Source organism: Eptatretus burgeri, chromosome 15 (assembly GCF_056783735.1).
Source record: "Eptatretus burgeri isolate ZD-2024b chromosome 15, Ebu_testis_v1, whole genome shotgun sequence".
In the NCBI taxonomy this organism is placed as follows: Eukaryota; Metazoa; Chordata; class Myxini; order Myxiniformes; family Myxinidae; genus Eptatretus; species Eptatretus burgeri.
In genome coordinates, this window is record NC_140975.1 from 24,543,361 (window position 1) to 24,560,860 (window position 17,500).

Below are 17,500 nucleotides of genomic sequence, written 5' to 3' on the forward strand. Positions count from 1 at the left end.
TCTGCTGCAAAATTATTTATTCCATCAATCTACTTATTAAGGGGGGAGAAAGCTGACTGATCTATAGGAGGGTCAGACTTGGCACCATTCTTATGTATTGGAACAACTGTGATTTTTTCCATGATGCAAGTAGGCAGCACTCAGAAAATGACCTGGAAAATGAGTACACAAGGCAGATGAACAGTTTGAGTATTAGGAAAAGTAGGATGTAGTGAGATTCCTTTTATCATTAAAACAGCTGAATTTATAAGTCATCACAGTAACTCGTGTTGACACAACCATGCGAATATTTGAATTGGAAGCTTGTACACAATTTAAAAATTGATGCTTTTTCATATCATAACACAATGTATGCAGTTTACTTTGGTTAATTGTGCAAGCATCATGCGAGTTGGTCAAGGCACTGCAGTTTGCAGTGCCTGAAGGTGTGGATAATGCTAAAGCTGGGTCGATTGTCCCAGTTGCTGAATGCCTCAAAAGAAAACAAAAACAAATAACAACAACAAAAAAACGAATTGAAATCGACTTCTCAAAATGCTAATGCAGCACACGAGACAAATCAGTAGATTTGCTGCACACTGTGCAATAATTGGCATGGCTGGTTGGTGAGCAGCGCAGGTGTTGGCCCCATGTGACTGCTGTTAAACCTCTGGACGTGATTGCAATCGGTTGGGAGTTGTACTCCGGTTGCTAGCTCTCCCGGGTCCATTGCTCAAGTACCGTTGTCCAAAAACATTAGTGATAAGACATCCCAATTGCCATTGGCCTTCTTGATAATGATGGCAGAGTGGCTTATTAAACTCTCACAGCCACTTCCATCAGTGCCGCATGGGTCCCAAGTGTACTGAGCGTGCCTGTACCTCCATACAAATCGGGTGTGGAAACACGGGTTTATTAACTTTGCTTGTCGGGTGCTTGGCACGCTGTGGCTCTGAGCTTCATGTAGAACTTGGTAAGCTCAGAGGACACAGACCCCACTGCAATGTGAAGTGTTTATTAAGGCTGGTGAATCTGACTACCGAGCACTGCATGATGTCTTTAACTAGTCTTCACATACCGATCATGCGATTTTGGGAATGGACGTTCATGTATCTGACAGAATATGCCACATGATAACATCAGTGATGGAAGGATGACTTGGTAATCCTTTCAATCACGTGTGGGTATACTTTTCTTGAAGGTTGTGAACATTCACTTTTGCAGCTTGGACAGCAAATTGCTTCCTCATCTCTGGTAACGTGTTAGTGCAAATTCAAAGTCAACTAAGCAACAGTGTGGTGAATGTTTTACTGCAGTATGGTGCAATATATTTATTACATTCATGGAGACTAAGGGAAAGGATGGGAGAGGCAGAAAGGAGGGTAAGGGAGTGGTGATTGAAAGGAAAGAAGAATGAAATGAAACTTGTGGATAGCGAGGGAGGAGACATTCATTATTAAAAGTGGGAACGTAAAGGGGGGCTGGCGGCGTGGTTAAAGATGCTGCCATTTTGTATACGTAATAAATAGATGGTCCCTTTAAGTATGGATGCTGATGCTGAATATAGCCTTGATCGGAAAAAATAATAATAAAGTTAAAATCCTTTATCAAAATAATAAAAAATATGAAAAAATTATTTGTTTATAATTTTGTTATTTTTGAATTTTTTTCACTTTCTTTTAATTTTATATTACTTTTTTTGATTTCCTGTCTGTTTCCCCAGCTTACTCTTCCACTTCTGTGATTGGGAGTTTGCATGTATCCAGCTTGTTCACCCCCTGTATCCTCCTCCCCTTGGTGTCATTCTTCCTCATCGATACCATAAAAGGAGCCATGTGTGTGTGCATCCGAATTACATCCATTGGTTGGACAGTTCGCCTGATTCCAACCACAAATTCGACACTGGCTGCCATGTTGGTGTTTACTGATACACGACATCAAAGACGTCTTCGGAGCTTTCATATTCGCAATCGCCATGCCATCCCTACAAGTTTTCCCTTCAATGTAAAATGACCAAAGCGACAGTTAAAACGATTTTGAGCCGAAAGGCATCACGGGCCTTGTGAAGATCGGCCAAGGTGATTGAGGTAGCTGTCTGTTGTTGACACACCACCCAAATAACTATGTGGTATTCTCTCAAGCAGGGCTTTTCCTGTAGAGTTTATGCAGGTCCTTGCTATTATTTCCAACTATTTTCTCTGAAACGACTTCACCAGGGACCATAAATGCCGTGTCATTATAAACGTATAGTTCAATTAAAGGTATTATAAAGGTATAACAGCTGTTCACCACCATCTCTTATCTTCCCCCATCCAAAACCACGACCTTTTCAACCCCCGTTAATCCACCCCAAACCCACGTCCCTCAAATTCCCTGCTTTCCTTCCTGAAAGTCCCTGTAATGTCCATCTTGTGTACCCTGCCCCATCCCTCTCCCTTCCACAGATCTCCTAATGTCTGTTCCCCACTGTTTTGTCTTTGCCTGTCCCACCCCTCTTTTCTCATGCCCCCCTTGCTGTGCGTTGTGTGTTAGCTCTCATACGAGCCTCGACAATGCATACCAAAAAAAAATGGTCTTTGTTGAGGACTTCCGGGAATCTCGTGACATTATGCAAGATAACATCCATCATCATTTACTTTTAATTATGTGTATATATGCATCAGGAAGCAGATAATTGGTTTTGGGTCATTTATTGGCACAGTTAGCCTGCTCAAGGTCACTTAAGAGTTGCGATGCCACGAGGTTTTCGCATATCTTGCGGGATTGTGAGTTGGACAGGCGACCGTGACGAGTTTCTGTGAAATTGGTGAAAGCATGATATGGGAGGGGAAATTGTTAAATATTCCGCTGTTTCGATGTGGGAATGCCCAGTTGCTTTTGTGAGCGAGAGTCGGGTGAGGAGGGGAGACCAGAGTTGAGATTGGGAGTGGGATGGGGGAGTTGGAATAAAGATGGGAAGGATTTGGAGGGGGAGTTGTTCAGTTATGGGGGGAGTGGGGAGAGGGCTTGAAAGCTTGAAGTGGGTAAGGAATGCCTTAGGGTTGGGAGGGGGATGGGGAGGACTCGGGGTTGGGGGAGGGTGAGAGGAAACATTGGACTGAGTTGGAAGGGGAACGTAAGAAGAGAGGGTTGAGGAAGTGTGTGTGTGTGTGTGTGTGTGTGTGTGTGTGTGTGTGTGTGTGTGGGTGTGTGTGTGTGTGTGTGGGTGTGGGTATGTGTGCGTGTGTGTGTGTGTGTGTGTGTGTATATGTGTGCGTGCGTGCGTGCGTGCGCGTGCATGCGTGTGCGTGCGTGCGTGTTTGGTTTTTTTTGCACTATAGTGTGGTTGTACTTAATCACTCCATGGGTAGTGTACTGGTGCCTCTTTATTCCTCCAAGTTTACCTCAGTTTTGTCCCTCTATCCTGCTGTTGGTCTGTTCAACTCATACCGCCCTCCCCCCCCAACCACCTATATCTGCTGTCCTTTGTGTTGTGTTGCATCCTGATCCGTTCTGTGTTGTAGCTCCTCCATGAGCCTCAATTTCATATACAAAAAACCCCCAAAATGGAACGATAATTTATTTCCTTCCTTTTACATAAATTCCATTGTTTGGTCAACTTTGCCATCATCATCCATGACCATCCATGCCATGGATGGCGATGACAAGTTTAATTTCTAACCATGGAATCCAATTTATTCCGATTTTCATTATTGGATCGATGATCGATGGATTATTCTCATGTGTGTAGTACCTCATGATATGTCTTCCATGTATCACACTTATCTTTTCACGGAACTCAGTCTTGGGTGTATGGCTTTTATTGAACGGGTGAACACATCGAGGATTATCAAAGCAGTCCACTCTGAGGACGGCCAATGGGAAGTTTTGTCATTTAAGGTGAGGGTCGTAGCAGCAGTCTCAACTCTGCTGGTAATACTCACTCAACTAGCTGCACCTGTCACTAAATCATTATTCCTTGTCCACAAGGGTAAATTTTGAGCATCTCCACAGATTCATGTCAAGACTTACTTTGTACAATAGTTCATGAACAGCTGCTGCCCTCGTTTGATACCATTGTTGACTTTACTCACTCACAGGAACCTAAACACAGGACATTGGGCCCAACATCATAACTCGGACTACCGGATCCTCCAACATCTGTTTGAAAAGACCTTTAAAGCTACAGCATTAGCCGATTAATTCTCAGTTAATTATTGTTAAATTGCCATTCCTTACCACTTTGTTATTGCCTTTCCTCACCTCAGAGGATCCGCGTAGTCTGTTGCAAGTATCATATAATGGCTGCTTTGAGGTCGAGGATTGTGGAGACCATTTTTCTGGATCTGCCAAATTAAGACCAACAATTATACCCAAGCAGAGGTAAGAAATATTGCCCATGGGTCTGTTGGTCACCACATAAAAATACTGGTGCTCGTGCTCGAAGGGCTGCATTTGGACTGGCACAGAAGCATGACGTGCAACAGCCACCCCAAAAAAATGATTCATTACAAAATGTCTGTCATGCTTGTACAGTCGTTCCACCATGCAGAACTTTCAAACCACTGATGTCACTTCAAATAAATGTAGGAAAACAAAGATAGAGAAGGAGGCCATTTATCCCATGAAACCTGTACCCTATTCTCATCCCAACACTCACACTTTTTGCAGGTGTTACACAGCTAACCCGAAGCTAACACACAGCTAACTAATTACACAGCTAACCCGAAGCAGGAAGTTTCGACAGGGTACAGCATACAAAAGCTGATCTTTTTGAAAGATATTACAGGGTCTTTTACATGCACAATTGAATACAGATGGACTGTCAGGGTAGCTCAGAAGTAGCATACTTGCTTTTGATCTTTCTAATCTGGGTTTGATTAATCATACTATAAACTGGCATGCTGGCATTTCACAAGCAGTGCATTGATTGCATCAAGGAGTGCACTGTCCTACTTCTGTCCTACAGCTGTGAAGTGAAGCCTGAGTCTGCTCATACTTTCTGTTATGCATTAAAGATCTCATCATGTCTTTCCCAAAGAGTAAGCCATTGTGTGCCAGTACCCTGGCCACATTACAAATTCCTACTTTAACTAGTTGTTGGGGCTTCACACCTTCACAAAGTCCAACACCCAAATCGGGGCTTTGGCGTTCTCTTCCCACGACAGACTGGTGGCCCATGGCATGCTCTGAAACATGGCCAGGACACAATGCTGATCAAAGCAACATCAACAACAACCAACAACAGGAGAAGCCTGAATACAGATGGAACCAATGACCAGTATCAGCAGATGGGTCCTCCAGCTTACCGGACATCCAATGGATGGCTCGTGTATTGATACCTCATCCTGCCTGCGAAACACCAGGATGGCAGTTAATAGCTGTGTCGAGGTTCGAACCAGATATTAAACCTTTAACCAGAGTTAGACAACACAAAGCTTTGTGTGCATACCTCCAAGCTATCATGGCAGCCCAAATCATTGCATATCAATACAACATTGATTTAGCAGAAATGGCTTTCATTTCCCTCTTGAAGATTAATTTTAAAATTGTTCCAGAAAACCGGAAACAAATTTTTGTTCTTGCAACATGCGGAATTGCTTTTCTTGTCCATCTTCAAAAATTCTCTCTCATAACTCCTTGGTAGTATGTTTCAGCACTTGCTTCTTGAACGTCTCCTTACCCCCTTGCAAAGGGGAACAGATTTAGTACTGCACTGCCAAAATTTAGGTTGAATATCTCAGCAAAGTTGTTGCATCAAAAATAAAACAATTCCTAAATACTCTCTAGTCTGCGCCTGACCCATTCTTGAAGTTGGAATTTTCTGTTGCAAGGGATGGTATTGTAGCAACAGCCTGTTTAACTTGGAACATCTTAGATTGATTCATCAGTGGTTATTTATTTATTTTTTGCAGCATTGTTATTGAAGGAGAACTTGTTAATCTTTTGTTTTTTTTTTAAGTTGTGAAAGATGCACGGAGATCTCATTGAAATACTGAAACCCGTTGAAGAGACTTGGAAATTTTGTTTACCCAAGTAAAATGCTGGGTGTGTTTGTTTTGCACTTCAGAATACCAACTGGAAAAGCAACACCAATAGGGATTAATCAATTGTGATGAATGTAATTTTTTGAAAAAAGTTATTTTGCTACTTTTTGTTTTCTATTTGTTCCATTCCAGCCGTGCTGCCGTGGGTTAGAAGGAAAGGCACGATGTGTTTCCATTGCATGTTACTGTTGCTGCTGATAACGTAACATGCACTTGATATACAAGGGTGAGACATGACTCATGCGGTTTCAATGTGTGTCATTCCTTGAAGCTTCAAAATCGTAACTTTGGGATACTTTTCATTTTTATAACTCTTGTTATACTTGATAATTATGACGCCATAGGTCACGTGGTATGGGCACCATCTTTGAAAAACCAAAAAACTTTGGACCTCTGGATCTCTGAAACCGTGCAATGGAAAAAATTGAAACTTGGCACATGCTAAGAATTGCCCATGGGGAACACGTGTGATTTTTTAATGACGTCATTGTTGAAGTGGTATCCCGGTGAAAATTTGACAGGAAGAACGTTGCATCGGAAAAAGTTGAAATTTCTTGAAAATCTACTCAACAATTCACCGTAGAAAAAATTATGACATCATAGGTCACTTGGTTCAGCAGCCATATTGTTTTGAATTTTTTCTTTTTTTAAATCTTCTCCAGAACGGCTAAACAGATTGAGGTGAATCCTCACACACACATTCCCCATGTCATCCTTTTACAAGTTTGTTAATTTCTAATTGATAGGTCATGTAAGATACTCAGGACTCCTTGTTGGGCCAGACCGGAAGTGACGTTTATTCGCGATCACGGAGCACAACCAACCACAACCAACCACAACCGGAAATGAACATACGTTACAGGTCACATGGTTTGGTAGCCATATTGAATTTACCCTAAAACCTTCAAACATCTCCATAATGGCTGATCAGATCAAGAGGAAACTTCACATTCATATTCTTCCATGCAAGGGGATATTAGTTTGTTAATGAATAATTGAAAGGTCACATGGTTTGGCAGCCATATTGGATTTAAGAAAAATATTAAGTAATGTTTTGTCTGGAACCACTTACCCTATCGAAGCGAAACTTTGCAACTATCATCTAACCCCATGGCTGCATATATGGTAAAAATTATGATGTCACAAGTTACATGGTTTTGCGGCCATCTTTGATAGAAAAACACACCTTATCCGATTAACACAAAACTTAACAAGCATGATCCCATTAGAGACAGAATATAAATTTATGATATAATAGGTCACGTGGTACGGCAGCCAGATTGGATTGAAAATTTAAAAATCAATAATTCCCCTCTGAAACGGCTCAACAGACTGAGGCGAGCTTTACAGGTATGACCGCCTATCCATGATGAACAAAAAGTTCCCACCTCCTTTTGATGTAGGTCACATGGTTTGGCAGCCATATTGGATTGAAGGAAAAATATTAAATAATATTTACTCTGGAACTACTGCATCAATAAATGTGAATCTTCACAATTATAATCTAGCGATCATGGAAAGTATGTTTTAAATTTCAATCCAATCTGCCACAAGGTCTGGCAGCCAGAATTATTGAATTATTTGTATCTGAGAATTTTTAGAAATTTGAAAAAAAAATTGCATAAGGCTTACTTGGCTGCGCCTGCATGCGTTTGAGCGTACAGGAGTAGCAATTCAATTGATACCGATGATGGCCCCAGGAAAAATGGTCAACTGTGAACATAATAAATGGATGGAACGTGGCCTATTTCTCAGTGCATATAACTTGTGAATCCCGTGTCGTACAGAAACGTGTGGGGCCTCATTCGACTCGGGGGAATCCCACTGATGGTGTCCACATTTATTACTTTGTTTTCAGGTTATTTAAACACCAATTAAATTGCAACCAACTATGTATTCAGGAAAAAGGGCAAACTGCTTACGTAATAAATAGATTGAATGTGACGTGTTACTGGATCCATAACTCATCAATCCCACGAAGTAGAGAGAAGTATTGGGGGGGGGCACTTTGTATTGCTTGGGGGAGTTCTGGTTTACCCTGTGGACCCATGGTGACATTTCCTGCACATTTCTTGCTTCGTGTTCAGATAATTTAAACACCAATTCAATTGACACCGACAATGTCCCCAGGTAAGATGGCTAACTGCATACGCAATGAATAGATTGAACACTTCGTGTTACTTGGTCCGTAATTTGTCAGTCCCGTGTTTTATCAAAGCAGGGTTGTGTCGAAGCCAGACGTCTTGGAACCCAGTCACCACTGCCAGCAGTTATAAAGTGGCAGTTCCAGTTATAATTACAACTTGTTGATTACCAAGGATGGAGAATTTGAATACATTGGGAGGCTTTGAAAATACCACTTTGGGTTGCTCTACTTATTATTCTCTGCCTATTCGCTCGGTATTAGTATTTCCTGTCACTCTAAACCCATTCCTCTCAAGCACGTCCAGTCCATTGTGAAGTTGGGAGATTACATGTGAATGGCTGTGGACTTTCTCTTTGAAGAAACCTTTGCAATTATTTGCAATCCTTCATTAGGTCATTTTCATTGTCTGGAAAAAAAAATTAGATACAGAGTCTAGGCTCATGGAAGAGCAACACCAAAAAACTGATCAGGACACATTATTACAAAATGAACAGCTGAAAGAGAATGGGGAAATGCCAGCAGTAGGGCTGAGGGAGGAAATAAATGGAGTCTGACAACAAGGGTTGTGTGGGTAAGGATGAGATGGAGGGGAGAACACAAGTAGTGGATAATATGGATACAGAAGCAAAATGTGGGGGGTGGTTTAATGGTTGTATAAAAGATCATGGTTTTGGATTTGGGATGATCTGAGATGGTGGTGAACAGCTGTCTTGAAGATCTGGAGAGAAGAATGAGATTGAAGAGGATGTGGAAGTTGGTTCCAGAGGTGGGAAAAAAGAGGAACAAATGAGTGGAGGTGAGCACTGGTTCTAGAAGGGGGTGGAGGGTGGACTGTGTTCACCCTGCAGATACATGGGAGGGGGGGGGAGCACGGGGAGGGAAGAGGGTGCAAGACCAGAAAGGAGGTGGAAGAAGACAGAGAGCAACTGATTCTGCTGGCTCAATCCACCTGATGTGATCATGGAACTTGGAGTCCATCCCCTCCGGCCCAGTGCATGTTAATGACTCTCTATCACTCCACCTATCGGAGTGGTTAACTCTCTGGCTCTGCTGGTAAGAGTCCCATTCGCGAAATGAAAAATCCTGGCACAAACAGCATATCGGGGGTCATAGAATTGCTACGGAATGCAAGGAAATTGTGCCGGTGGAACACTATTGGGTTCTTCCCCCATCGAAGAAGATGAAATATAGCATGTGCAGTCTTCCGCATTGAATTATTTTCATATTTAAGGCATCTTTTTAGGAACAGCTGGAAGATTTCATTTTCAAGGTGTGAATTTGTTTGATCAAAGTTATTGTTTGCAAGTGTCACCAACTTTGCCTGTGCAAAACCCATATGCTGGCTTCACATTGTGTCAAGCATACCAACTTTGATGTGCAAGCGTTTTGTGACTTGTATACGTTTCAGTTTCTCACAACAAGTTGGTTTTCCTCATCCTGCCTGCCAACCACTGGCCCAACCTACTGTTTTGATTGAAAAGCCAACAGCCTTGGCTTTTAACAGGCGCCTGTTTAATATCGACATGACAAAGTAACAGATTGCCATGAAATGAAAATAAATTCCAGTGGCTGTTCACTATTGTTCTTTTTCGGTGTTGTGAAGCTCAACTCTTTTGTTAATGGCAGAGTACCCCCAATCCCAAACATGTACAGGGCGAGTTGCTGAATTTCTATTTCCTCTTGTCCACCTGACATGCACGCAATATGCAATCTGTGGCCAAAAGCTAAATGCCATTTATTATTAGGTTTGTGTTGACAATGCTTAAAGAGGCCCTTCTTATCTCTTATTTACATATCAAAAATGTTTTTTTGTGCAGCATTATTTATCTGTAAGCGAAGATAAATTTTGAGTGCAGTAAACAATGCAGTTGATGGTTGGATTTGGAGTTTCAATCCAATCCAGTAGATTATTTTATCCATGTCTTTTGGAGAGACTTTTGTTTAGAATTTGTTGGATTTCCCCCGCCTTTGGAGTTTGGTCGGTTTCCCTCACCCTTGTAACTTGGTCGGTTTCTCCACTTTTTTGGTCCTCCTCAATTTTGCCCAAATCTTTGAATTGTTGTCTGCTTCATGACACTTCTCCCACTGCGTTCGGCGTAATAGCTGCTGAAGCAGTCGAGGCATAATTTATCCCCAATCCAGGCAAATCCCTCATTTGCCTTTGTAAACATGCCATCTTTCTTTCTGTGCGCTTGGTAGTTCCTGTGGTTGCCAGGGAGGTACACAAGGCTGGTTGTGCCATCCTGACAAATCGTTCTAATGATGACTGATGAGCACAGACTTGCAAAATCTCAATTCTTCCTGACCTGATGCCTGATCTCACCTTGTGGGGGATGGTGGTGTGCAGCCATCAAATAAGTGCACTTTATGATGCATCTCAGACACCATTTTCCACCCATACTATGCTCTTTACAAAGTACCTCATTCAAATGTGCAGAGACTTATGGAAATGTATGCATCAGCAAGCCACAACACTTTTCTATTTCTTCATAAAATTGTTTGTTTTGTTATGAATGAGCTTTCACCTTAACATGCATTGTGAAGCATTTTTCTCACTTTCTTTTTCAACTTTGAGCTGCAGTTTGTTATGTATTTTGATTGGCTTGCCACATGTGTAATTTGTGTTTTGATCAAGCTGCAAATTTCACTTTTTATTCCCATTCCTTGTTTGTACAGCTCCTCTCCCTTCTCCGTGGGTGCTCTTTTGTGTGATTGATTTGCCACTCACGTTAGCTTTTCTCACTTTTTGAATAACCATCTTGAAAGCTGACATCAAAATGTCATTTGTTTTACACCAACACCACCCCAACCCCACCCTTTTCCCCATTTGATATTTCAAATGTTTCCAACAAACCTTGAAGTGGAAAGTTATTTCACCATTTTTCTTGCATCCCTTTCTGTAATGTTTTTGTAAAGCATGACGTCCTGCTATATCCTGTATGCTGGGTTATATACACATACCAATGCTATTGATATGGTGACGAGGAATCTTGGTAAAGATGAGTATCAGACTGCATTGGCACACAAGACAATGATTGATTTCCCAAAACAGGAGTTGAGTGCAAGTTTATGGCTGTGTTAATCAAGATGAGGGGACATTCTGGGCACGACCATTCAGCAGAGCAAAAATACAAAGACCCTTTTGCTCCGATGAAGGGGGACACACCAAAAACGTCACCCCCACCTTTCTCACGGCTGCAAACTTGCACTTTCCCAACTTGTGTTTGTGGGAATCCACTAGTGAGATTCGCTATTCATCATTTGGGATGAGCTGAACAGACTGCTGTCTTGTTTTGTGCTACATTGTATGAGACTATGCAAGAGGGCTGGCCATCTCATGTCATCCATTTACCCTACAATGAACACTTAGCTGAACATCACACATTGTCAACATTAGATGAAACTCATTAATTCGGTCATTCTTTGTTCATTCAATCATGGGTATTCTTAAGTTTGTGGGAGTGTTTGTCACATTTGATAACACACAAATGGAATTATGATGTCATTTGCAGTGATAAGGTAATGGGCTTATCTGGTTCGATCCTGGAGAAGAGTGACCAATAAAGTTAACACTTTAATACCTTTGGTTTTTATGATTGCAGCTTGTAAAGAGGCAGCATATGATCGAGCAGGAAGTGAGGTAATGGAAGCGCCTTGCAGGAAGAGAGCACGGCTGGCCGAAGAAGTCGATGTTTCAAGGGAAAAGGACATGGGTGCAGCTATTGAAGAGGAGCATCCACCTAGCGTGGAGCAGGTGACCAGAGAGGAAGAGCAAATGGTGGACGACTGGAACCGACCAGCACATGCACGGAAGAACAAGCATCGTTGCTTCTCATGTCGGGCAAAGCTGGAATTGGTTCAGCAACAGCTGGGCCTCTGCCGATGTGGTGAGCTAACAAATGATATCTGCAATCGCAACCTTGTTAACTGTAAAATGAATTGCCTCTCTATAAATCTTGATCACCCTCACTTTATCAAATCACTTGTTCCCTTTTTAAACTAACCTTTCTTACTCTCTGTCATATTTCCAAAGCAGGCTGCTGATTTGATGATGAAGCTAAAGTAGATGTTAAAAAAAGACAGTTATGGTAGATTTTTCGGCTCTGTTGGTTATCCCGTGCCCCTTTCATTGGCCTCTTCGTAGCAAGAGTTAGCGCTTCATTAACTCGGCCCTTCAGCACATAGTTGGGTGCTGCTGTGGCCCAGTGACCAGGGCTTGAACTATAAAAGTGTCCGTGGCTTGCGTTCCACCAATTAAACTTCGCTGATTGCCTTCATGTCCAATCCTCAGTGCTGTTCGTCTACAACCTCCAGCGCCTCCCTTTCCTTGGAGAATCGTGCTTTGCAACATTAAAACTTATTTTTCAAAGATATGAAGCTCATACTTGTCAAGTATGCTTCCTGCCCCATTCCATGTGTTCAGGGAGGCCATTCTCCACCCCCACACTTGATGGCAGTGCCTTCTCGACGTGTGAGAGAAGGGGAAAAAAATTGGAAAACAAAAAGTAATATGCAAGAGAAAATGTCAGACTGTGCAAGAGTTGCTTTTATGGTTATAGAGGATTGTGAAAAGTTTGGGTTTTTTCACTCGTGGTGTTATTCCCCCATTGAACATTTTTGGGAAATTAGAAGTGTTCAATATCTATATTAATATTTCGGCACGCCCCTTTTTTGTTCCACCATCAGATTTTTTGTTTCTGCATGAAATGAAACAAGCTTTGACATATATAGTAATGATATTATTGTCTTTCTTAAGAGGCCCCTCAAAATTCGTTTTGATGATTATGGTAGTGAAACAGTTCATGTTCATCCGACTTTTTATTATTCCTACTGCACTTCATTAGAACATAGATTGTGGATGGATGCGCAGATCCCAAGAGAACAACTATAGCTGTACAGAACAATTCATATTATCGATAGATAAAAATGATATTTAATTGATATTATAATAAATTGTTTATTTAAAATATTTTGTGAGTTTTTAGTTTGTTGTGAAATATTAGGTCCTCGGGTCTCCACATAGTGGCATACAGGCTTAAGTCGTACTTCTGTTTACTACCGTAGAAAATCGCAGAACCATCCGATCGACATCCTGTTAACAGTTTCAGAATCAGCTAAATTCTACAACATATGAATATGGAGACGAAACTGATCCGGCCTTTTGGATCACTTTAAAGTAGGGTGCCCTGTAATTTTAATGCGCTCTATGGATCCTCCGGAACTCACGAATGGTACACGTTGTGTAGTCACTAAACTACGTGGTAATGTCATCGAAGTGGAGCTACTGTGGGACAGTCGAAGGGGAAAACCTGAATGATAATCAATGGATAAAAATGATATAATATATTGTTGTGGTTACCAAATTCGCAAACCACCATTCAGGTCCCTTAGGTGAGATATCTCGGTAAGTATATGTGTAGTTAGGCCCAAACCCGTTGTCTAGAGGGAATAAATGTCATTCATGCATGCTGCGACTCTTCAGGATAGCCGTTTTTCTTTTACTATCTTTATTTTGGACCAACCGCCATGATTACCACCGCCAACCGCGTCTCAACAGTCATCACAACATCAACCACCCACCGCGGCGCCGCTTCACCACAGCAGCCACGACCTTTGCCGTCAACCCTCGCAACCGTCGCATCGCCACCATTCTTGCGCCGCTTGTGGGTACCCGTATTGGACTCGTGCAGGGCGCGCGCCGAACAGCGTGTACAAAACCACGGACTTTCCGCTCCAAAAACGGATCAAAAACGACTCACGCCCACTTTTGTTCCGTCCAATCGGTGAGCAAGGGGCGATTTGGCCCCGCCTCCAGGGCGTTGGAGGGCGGTCGCTATATGCAAATTCATGGATCAAAATGCATTCACGCCCACTTTTTCTTGGGCCAATGGGGAGCGAGGTGAAAGGTCGAAGGCAGGGGGTCAAAGGCGAAGCCACGGGGCTTATATAAGCGGCTGCGTTCGTCAGAAAAGGGTCGTCGTGTGCGTTGGAGTTGAGTGCAGTTGGGAAGTTCGCAGGAGGAAGAGTTCGGAGTTGGAGTCGGAGCGAAGAGGACGGAGCTGTGGAGAGGCGGCGGCGAAGGCAGACGAGGGGGTGCTCGCGTCGGTGCCGGGAGCTGCACACCAGGGAGGCCGACGGCGCGACCTGGTCGAGGTGGAGACGCTCGTCGCGGGACCCGAGACAGAGTAAAAATCCTCCTTTCCCCGAGCATCAGCAACCCCCTCCTGTTTCCCCCCGCGCTGAGATAGTGCGACCAAGGGATTGTCGGCGCCGTCTGTGAAGTAAAATTGTATAAGTGTTGCCGTGTGCTCGCGTAATCGGAATTAGATCTGCATTGTCGCATTTGCTTTTTGTCTTCTTCTTTTCTATGTGCTTTTGGTGGAATTGTATATGTGTGCTTTCCGTTCATCGCGAATAAATGTGCTTTATGTTGAACTGTTTCCCGCTTCGCTTCGTCATTTCTCTCATTGAATCCTCATCTTGCTTCACGTAAAGGGTTGGTAGTGGGCTGAATACGCCAGATAATTAATCGAACCGTCGAGGCCGACGATAACACCGCTCGGTTATCCCGATAGTACGGAACGGGTCGCTTAAGTGGCCCGTGTCCGAAGTCGACCTGCGGCGAGGTGCGATCGCCCGGTCTACCCTCCGCGTGGGTACTTAGGTAGGTCGAATTTGGCGAGCAACCCTATCCCACGCGGGGGCCGATTGGCTCGATCGCGGTGAGACCGAAAGGTCCACCCGTGACTGGTTCCCGGCGTTAGTCCGAGAGGGTCACGACTGGATTGTCCGTCCGGTGGGCGACGTGCCGCGATTCGAGTTACGTGGCCGTTCGCACACCGGCGGGCGCGAATCCGTAACAATATTGTTTAAAATACATTCATGCTATCTGTCTTTTACCATATGTTGCCAGTGACGCCCATCGAAGACGGGCACCTTTACTAGTAGGTAATAATTAAGATTTCTGTGAAAGTCAATTTAATACAAGTTACCTTTAATCATCATCATTGTTTTACGGCCATTTCCATGCTTGCATGTGTAAGACGTGGTTCACCTAATGGCTGCTTTCCAGGCTGCACGATCCCTTGCTAGCCCTCTTGTTAGGCCTTTAACTCCAAGATCATCTCTCAGCAACACATGCCGTAATTTCCTCGAACAGCCTCGAGCTCTCTTTCCATTCACATTCATATTTATACACCTCTTCACACAGCTGCCCACCCCCATCCGTTCCACGTGTCCAAACCATCTCAACCTACCCCTATGCATAGCCTCACTAATGCTTTCTATATCCAACCTATCTATTTATTCCACATTTCGTTTCCTATCCTTCAGTTTATGTTAATAAAATTAATCAGGACATTGAATTTCTTATTTTAATTTTTCCTTAAATTTGTTTTAATCCTTTAATATCTTTTAATCTAACATATTATATTGTGATGTGCTAATAATATCCACTTACAATAAAGAAAATATGCAGGAAACAGTTTGTGGATTTTTGTACAGGAAATAATAAATTATTTGAAATAATAAACACCAGTTATATTGATGCCAATTACAAGAAACCACAATAATCATTCCAAATTGGTGAATATGTGAATTTGGTTTATATCAGCTTGTTCCCTTGCTTGAAAGTCTGAGTGCGTTGAGAATAGCACCAAGGAAGCAACTTCCAACAGAACAGCGTGAGACGATCCAAACTCTGTGAGAAGAGGGCACATGTTGAAGAGAAAAGGGAGGCTCTGTGACTGTCTGGGCTTGTATCTCAGCTTTTCGAGGAGGAAAACTTGTCAAAATCAATGCGATGCTAACAAAAGAGAAGTGCAAGCAGATACTGCAGCACTATGCAGTTCCAAGTGGAAATTGTTTAATCGGAAGAAGATTCATTTTCCAACAAGAAATGATCCAGAACACACTTCCACTGCAGTTAAACAGTATTTGGAGAACAAGGTTGCATGCCACAACAAAAGTCAGGTCAGGTATGGGAGCATGTGCCAGAACAGCGCGTCGCTGCGTCCACTTTCCGCCGGTACTCCAGGGGCCTCCGTCTGGCCATCCCCTAGGCAGATGCCAGGCCCATCCCCATCTCCTTGAGATGCTGGTCAACCTGTTGCAACCATGAGGCACGTGGTCGACCCACTGGCCTCCTCCACTCATGAGACTCCCTCGCTGAGAGAATCTGGTGAGCAGGATCAGAGTCAGGAAAACGAGCCACGTGTCCATACAGCCGCAACTGACGCTCACGGACTATGCAGGTAACAAATCTCATCCGAGTCTCTCTCAGCAACCGCTCGTTGGACACAAAATCCGACCAGCGATAGCCAAGGATTCTCCGAAGAGACCTGGTACCAAAGGAATTAAGTCTCCGTCTCAGATCCTTGGTCAGAGTCCAAGTCTCGCACCCATAGAGCAAGACTGGAAGTACCAAGGACCTGAAGACTCGGACTTTCGTCCTCCCGCACAGGTACCGGCAGCGCCACACCCCATGATCCAGTGAATCCATGACTCCCCAGGCCCGACCCAGACGTCGATTGACCTCTGACTCACAGCCAGCAGAGACATGAATATCACTGCCAAGGTAAGTGAATCTCTCCACGACCTCAACATCCTCACCACAAACAGACACAGACAGGACAGCAGCATCCAAGATGTCACCGAAAGCCTGGATCTTAGTTTTGACCCAAGAAACCCGTAATCCCAACGGCTCCGACTCCTCATTCAGCACCTCGAGGGCCCCCAAGAGGATGTCTAAAGTCTCCACAAAGATGACTGCATCATCTGCAAAGTCAAGGTCCGAGATCTTGACATTCCCAAATGACGCACCGCAACTTGATCTCTCCGACATCCTCCCTAGAATCCAGTCCATACAAGTGCTGAAAAGTGTGGGGGCAAGTACACATCCCTGACGAACTCCAGTAACAACTGGAAATAAGTCAGAGATGGTACCACCACACTTCACAGCACTCTCAGAACCAGAGTAGAGTTCAGACATCAGATCGATCAGTTTTGGTGGCACCCCACGAAGACCAAGAATCCTCCAGAGGACATCCCGATTCACTGAATCAAACGCTTTACAGAGATCAACATAGGCTGCAAGCAGCCCCTGCCGAAACTCTCGTCTGCGTTCGGTGAGGACACGAAGTGCAAGGATACGGTCAATCGTTGACCTCTTTGGTGTAAAGCCTGACTGCTCTGGACGCTGGTGCTCAAGCAGATGGTGGCGAACCCTATCGAGAATTATCCGAGCAAAGACCTTGCCCGGCACTGAGAGCAGCGTCACCCCTCGGTAGTTGTTGCAGTCTTGGCGATCACCCTTCCCTTTCCAGAGAGGGACAACAAGGCCCCTCTTCCA

At 43.6% G+C, this 17,500-nt stretch overlaps 1 protein-coding gene across 5 annotated transcripts in view; it reads left to right on the forward strand.

Annotated features, from left to right (window-relative positions):
* The window catches only part of ZFAND3 (zinc finger AN1-type containing 3), a 155,056-nt gene that overhangs the window by 100,338 nt on the left and 37,218 nt on the right, over positions 1-17,500 (forward strand). For all 5 annotated transcript variants that reach the window (XM_085858363.1, XM_085858365.1, XM_085858364.1 and 2 more), the window contains one exon: positions 11,754-12,038. In XM_085858363.1, the coding sequence (XP_085714489.1) occupies positions 11,754-12,038 (285 nt within the window). The remainder of the gene's footprint in view (positions 1-11,753; positions 12,039-17,500) is intronic.